The 6,211-nt window shown below is 34.0% G+C and overlaps 1 protein-coding gene across 12 annotated transcripts; it reads left to right on the forward strand.

The window, feature by feature from the left end:
* The first annotated feature begins 1,080 nt into the window (after nucleotides 1-1,080).
* On the forward strand, nucleotides 1,081-5,993 carry LOC116131749 (proline-rich receptor-like protein kinase PERK15). 12 transcript variants are annotated; one of them, XM_031417430.1, is made up of 10 exons: nucleotides 1,081-1,261; nucleotides 1,755-1,798; nucleotides 1,916-1,960; nucleotides 2,216-2,266; nucleotides 2,379-2,423; nucleotides 2,649-2,694; nucleotides 2,812-2,856; nucleotides 3,092-3,289; nucleotides 3,518-3,562; nucleotides 3,641-3,779. In XM_031417430.1, the coding sequence occupies exons 1-9, from the start codon at nucleotides 1,213-1,215 to the stop codon at nucleotides 3,547-3,549; spliced, it is 555 nt and encodes a 184-aa protein (XP_031273290.1). In that variant the 5' UTR covers nucleotides 1,081-1,212; the 3' UTR covers nucleotides 3,550-3,562; nucleotides 3,641-3,779. The 12 variants fall into 12 exon arrangements, with proteins under 12 accessions (XP_031273290.1, XP_031273293.1, XP_031273292.1 ...); XM_031417433.1 differs by having other exon boundaries at nucleotides 3,245-3,289; XM_031417432.1 differs by lacking the exon at nucleotides 2,649-2,694 and having other exon boundaries at nucleotides 3,245-3,289; nucleotides 3,641-3,859.
* Nucleotides 5,994-6,211: the final 218 nt, after the last annotated feature.

Raw genomic sequence — 6,211 nt, forward strand, 5'->3', positions numbered from 1 at the left:
TCCCACTTCAAAGTCTCCCTAGTCGGTGTCTTGTGATATGTTGTCATATTCTCTAAACATAAATGATGAAGATATCGGGGGCAGTTAAGCTCAACGACCCATTGGGATGAAGAAAGCAAAATTAAAAAGGAAAAATGATGAAAAAATTTCAAACCAAATTGAAGCTATTTAAGAAGAAAATCGACAACTCGCTGCTATTTTCAATCGAGGCAACTCAACTAGGGCACAAAATTATGAAATCCAAATAGAAAAATTGGCTTTGGCAGAATATCAAGAAGATAACAAAATTTTATTAAGGATTTGAATTCCATAACCGATCCAAGCTTGCGTGAGTTTTTTCAAAATGAGTAATCAAGAATTATGCAAAAAAAAAAAAAAAAAAAAAAAGCTCAACAACAAAGTCAAGGATCTCAAAATAACTCTAGTTATTTCCAATATTTTGATGATCTTAGAGGATTTGGAACTAATCTACCAAAAAACTAAATTGTTATTTTAGTTTATGTCGTATTTTTTTTAATATTAGTGTTTTTAAATTAGTGTTAAATTTTATTTTGAGTTATTGTTGTTTAATATTTGCATTGAATAAATTTTGTTAATTTTTCATCATTTTTTGAATTATATAATTATTATTATAAATATTAATATAAATAATAATCAAATTAACATAAATACAAATAATAAAAATTAAATAACAAAAATAAAAAAATATATTTTATAATATTTGAACAGTGTCACGTCAAATTGGTGTATATGAATAGTGTTACATCAAATTTGACATGACATTGTATACTTACATCAATTTAGTGTAATATTTGGCGTTGAATTAGAGATACCCTATAAAGTATTATACCAAATTTGATGTAATACTGTATAGGTACACTAGTTTGCTGTGATGTTTGGTATTGAGTTGGAGATGCCCTAAGATGATGACTTCAGCATAACGTCGATGATAGGCCGCCTAAGATGATAACATCATTGAGAGGTCACCGCTGATCATGGGTGTTTTCGACTTTTAACTATGGTTATAATCATCATAACTAGCGGTGACCCCTCACGCTTTAATCAGACGGCTCTAACTAACGACCCATCCTCTGTAATCAGGTGACCTCTCACGCTCTCTCCCTAAAAATAACCCATAATTAGCCCTTACTCCCTCACACTAAACTAAACTAAATCCCAGCTTAAACCTGCTTCATTTCTTCGATATCATCCATGGGTAATCTCTTTGCCGGAGGCGAGAAGATTAAGATCGGAATCAACGGTTAGTTTTTCTTCTTCTTCTTTTTACGGCACCAACTCTCGTTCACCCTTCGCAACTGAACTAAACTAAAATCTGAGCTTTGAACGTCGCTTCATTTCTTCCATATCATCGATGGGTAATCTCTTGTGAAATTTAATTTCTTCTTCTTTTTTTTTGTTTTTCTATTAATTCAATCACTCGGATTTGATTAAATTCCTGAAATATATCGGATCCAGATGTACTATCCTTCCGTTTTCATTTATGTGTTCCCTGCAGAGCCAAATTTTGTAATAAAAAAATTTCTCCTTGTAATAAACGTTTCATATTTAGCCAATATTTCTCCTTTCCTACGAGAATTGACTTTTGAGTTTCATATCATTATATGCCTAAAGCAAGCATAAGTGAATCGATTATAACAATTTTACTTAAAAACATGTGAAAGACATTAACTTGTGAGCTTATGAGAAACTTCACTTATGAATTCAGTTTAAGTACTCTTTTTCAATCTCTCTAGGTGACACTCAGCAGGATCGGCAACAAAACCTTTGCGAGCAGCAAGTAAGTGTTCGTATTTGGATTCCATTTATATGAACGGGCATCTCCTGATTATTTCTTTGGTTTTGTTTAAACTTCACTTATGAACTCAGTTTAAATACTCTTTTTTAATCTCTCTAGGTGACACACAGCACGATCGGCAACGAGAACAGTTTCCAACAGCAAGTAAGTGTTCATATTTGCATTCCATATATATATGAACGGGCATCTCCTGATTATTATTATTATTATTATTATTTATTCATTTATTTATTTATTTATTTTTTTAATGGATCTTCTGCTGGAATTACACAACATCCTTCACCCACTAACAGTTTTACATAAAAATCATTTGAAAGTTTTAAGTCCCAGCACGGACTTGTGAGCTTATGAGAAACTTCACTTATGAACTCAGTTTAAATACTCTTTTAATCTCTCTAGTTGACACTCAGCAGCATCGTCGGCACCAATAACAGATTTTGCAAGCAGCAAGTAAGTGTTCATATTTGGATTCCATATATATGAACGGGTATCTCCTGATTATTTCTTTTGTTTAAACTTCACTTGTGAACTCAGTTTAAACACTCTTTTTTAATCTCTGTAGGTGACACTCAGCACGATCGGCAACGAGAACAGTTTCCAGCAGCAAGTAAGTGTTCATATTTGGATTCTATATATATATGAACGGGCACCTCCTGATTTTTTTTTTCTTTTCTCTTGATGGATCTTCTGCTGGAATTACACAGCATCCACCACCCACTAACAATTTTACATAAAAACATTTGAAAGTTTTAAGTCCTAGACACGAACTTGTGAGCTTAAGAGAATCTTCACTTATGAACTCAGTTTAAATACTCTTTTTTAATCTCTCTAGGTGACTCAGCTGGATGAGCAACAAAAACAGATTTTGCAGGCAGCAAGTAAGTGTTCATATTTGGATTCCATATATATGAACAGGCATCTTCTGATTATTTCTTTTGTTTTGTTTAAACTTCACTTATGTACTCAGTTTAAATACTCTTTTTTAATCTCTCTAGGTGACACTCAGCAAGATCAGCAACAAGAACAGATTCCTGCAGCAGGTAAGTGTTCATATTTGGATTCCATATATGTGAACGGGCATCTCCTGATTATTATTATTATTATTATTATTTTTTCTCTTAATGGATCTTCTGTTGGAATTGCACAGCATCCACCACCCACTAACAATTTTACATAAAAACATTTGAAAGTTTTAAGTCCCAGAAATGAACTTGTGAGCTTATGAGAAACTTCACCTATGAACTCAGTTTAAATACTCTTTTTTAATCTCTCTAGGTGACAATCAGCAACAAGAACAGATTCCTGCTGCAAGAAAGTGTTCATATTTGGATTCCATATATATGAACGGGCATCTCCTGATTATTTGTTTTGTTTTGTTTAAACTTCACTTATGTACTCAGTTTAAGTACTCCTTTTTAATCTCTCTAGGTGACACTCAGCAAGATCGGCAACAAGAACAGGTTCCTGCAGCAGGTAAGTGTTCATATTTGGATTCCATATATGTGAACGGGCATCTCCTGATTATTATTATTATTATTTTTTCTCTTGATGGATCTTCTGTTGGAATCACACAGCATCCACACCCACTAACAGCTTTACATAAAAACACTTGAAAGTTTTAAGTCCCAGACACGAACTTGTGAGCTTATGAGAAACTTCACTCATGAACTCAGTTTAAATACTCTTTTTTAATCTTTCTAGGTGACAATCTGCAGGATCAGCAACAAGAATAGATTCCTGCAGCAAGTAAGTGTTCATATTTGGATTCCATATATGAACGGGCATCCCCTGATTATCATTATTATTATTATTTTGTCTCTCTAGATAGATCTTCTGCTAGAATTACACAGCATCCACCACCCTCTGACTGTGCAATGCCGAAAACATTTACTTATGACGAACTAAAGGAGGCTACAAATAATTTCTCAGAAGACAAATTACTTGGTGGAGGTGCTTTTGGCATTGTCTATAAAGGAGTCCTTCGAGATGGGAGAATTGTTGCTGTAAAACAGCAACGAGCTGAACGGAAACTGGAGGAGCAAGAATTTCAGAAAGAGATAGAGATCATTAGCGGTATCCACCATGAACATCTTGTACATCTTGTTGGATTCTGCATTTGGGAGGCTGAGAGACTGCTTGTATACGAGTTTGTTTCGAACAAAAGCCTGCACTTCCATTTACATGGTATGTCCTTTCTGTGATTAGATGTCACTTATGGTTAAAAAATTGATATTAGAGAAATTGGTGATTAATATTTCTGAATTCATTCGCTTCTGATTAATAATCGTATATATTATATGGGAATGACTGGATTTATTTATGTGGATTTAGAAAGTGTCACAGCATTTTGTGCTTTTTAAACTATGATACTGTTGTCTCATCAGATTATGGCAACATTTCAGAGAACGATAAAGAAATTTTAGACTGGAAAAAAAGATTCAATATTGCGGTAGGCACAGCAAAAGGATTGGTTCATCTGCATGATGTCTGTGAGTGTTCTTTTGATAGTACTGTTTTCTTAAATTTAAGCAAATTTTGAGAAGATATTGTTTTGAAATTTCAAATGGTATGATGTAAATGTATATATCCTCAGCAGCTGGTAAGCCCAGGATTGTGCATCGTGATATCAAGTCAGCTAACATTCTTTTGGATGAAAAATGGGAAGCCAAGGTATGATTTGTAATGGATTCACATTATTATTGTATATACTTTCAAATACATCATACGTGAAATGAAACCATCTTCTGGATACTTGATCTATATCTGCATAATGCTTGAATATGTTTGTATCGCCTTCTGATAAAGTAATGGTTATTTCAGACTGCAGATAAAGATTGAAATTATTTTCATTTCAGTGCTCAACATCTGTGCGCTTTTTATGTTGGCTTCTATGTATGATGAATGAATTGACTTGCATGTTTTTCCTCAGGTGGCAGATTTTGGACTTGCTAGGTCCATTTTAGCTGGCAAAACTCATATCAGCACTGAAGTTAAGGGCACTTTTGGGTAAAATACACTGCTTTATGTGCATACTTGCAAAACTGTTTTCTCTTGTTCATAACTTATATATATTATATTGTCTTAACCAATCCTCTGTAACTTCTCATGATGGATTTTCTTCGAATGCAGTTACATGGATCCAGATTTTTTTACCTCCGGGATTAGGTTAAATGAGAAGTCAGATGTCTACTCCTTTGGAATGCTGCTTTTGGAGTTGATTACTGGATGCCTACCTCTGAATAAAATTCAGCCCCCTGATTCTGATAATGAAAAGTTGGCTGTCAAGGTGGATATTCTGTCTCATCAGCTCCATTCTGTTAGGAATCGTGTGATAGAAGTTACCCCACTTGCAGTTTTGTGTGCAAATAATTTGATTGATATTATTTTAGTTTCTGCATTGGTAATTAAGGGTGCAAGAATGGAGTCAATTTTGCATTGTTTGCAGAGTGAATATAACACGGACTTTTATGAACTTTTAGGCAAAACCGATGCTCAGAAAAGCTGTGAAAGACAGCAACATAAACGTTGTTTATACCGATCCAAAGTTAGGGAAATTCGACAAGAGCGCAATGTTTCTGGTGGTTCATTGTACTGCTGCCTGTGTATGTTATCCAGCAGGGGATCGGCCGCAGATGAGGGAGGTACTTAAACCAAGTGCTAAATAGTTACTTTTAGCTCTCCATTACGTTCTATGAATTGAACACTGGCTTATAACTCTTTTGGTTGCATTATACTCCAAGCAGATACTTGAAGCTCTGGAAGGAAAACTGGATGTGAGGGTTCTGACAGAAAGAATAAAAACAATGTTCACTGCGGAAGATATCTCATGGAACAGGAAGACACTCTTGGAGATGTTAGAAGCTATCAAAGAGGAGGATCCAGCTACCTCGATCGGTTAATGAAGGCCAGAAAAGATACTATTTTCTAAATGAACGTTTCCATATTGTGTAGCTATATATAAATGTAGAAGAGTTGTTAATCTTGAGATAAATTAAACGTTGTCATGATTTTGTGAAAAATTCATGCCATCTAGGATATGCTACTTCTTTACAGTTTTCAGTTTGCAGTGGATTTAAAAATGCAATGATTTATCTATCTTAATGTGTGAGCATTGAATCTCTTGTAATTAATCACAATATCTCAACACAAATATGCCCAAGGGGTGAAAAATAAGTCTATTCTGCTCGTTATTATATGAACGACTAAATAACCATAAGTTTCATAGGATTTCTCGTGCTGTTGCTAAAAAGTAATGGACTTTTGCAATGTTAATGAGATTTTTGTTATTTTATCATACCTCAGGGGTATTATTGTCTTTAAGGTTATTAATTCGATAAATTAATATTCCTTACAAGTTCTTTGTTTTTGTTTTTGTTTTTGTATAGGATTAGGTAG

Source organism: Pistacia vera, unplaced genomic scaffold (assembly GCF_008641045.1).
Source record: "Pistacia vera cultivar Batoury unplaced genomic scaffold, PisVer_v2 Contig240, whole genome shotgun sequence".
NCBI classification, from domain to species: domain Eukaryota; kingdom Viridiplantae; phylum Streptophyta; class Magnoliopsida; order Sapindales; family Anacardiaceae; genus Pistacia; species Pistacia vera.

Bases quoted from the DNA above. Each gene is read 5' to 3' on its own strand.
- LOC116131749 (XM_031417421.1), top strand. From the start codon at position 3,691: ATGCCGAAAACATTTACTTATGACGAACTAAAGGAGGCTACAAATAAT. The intron at 4,487-4,745 runs GTATGATTTGTA...GTTTTTCCTCAG, and splicing joins ATGAAAAATGGGAAGCCAAG to GTGGCAGATTTTGGACTTGC. The intron at 4,823-4,945 runs GTAAAATACACT...CTTCGAATGCAG, and splicing joins GAAGTTAAGGGCACTTTTGG to TTACATGGATCCAGATTTTT.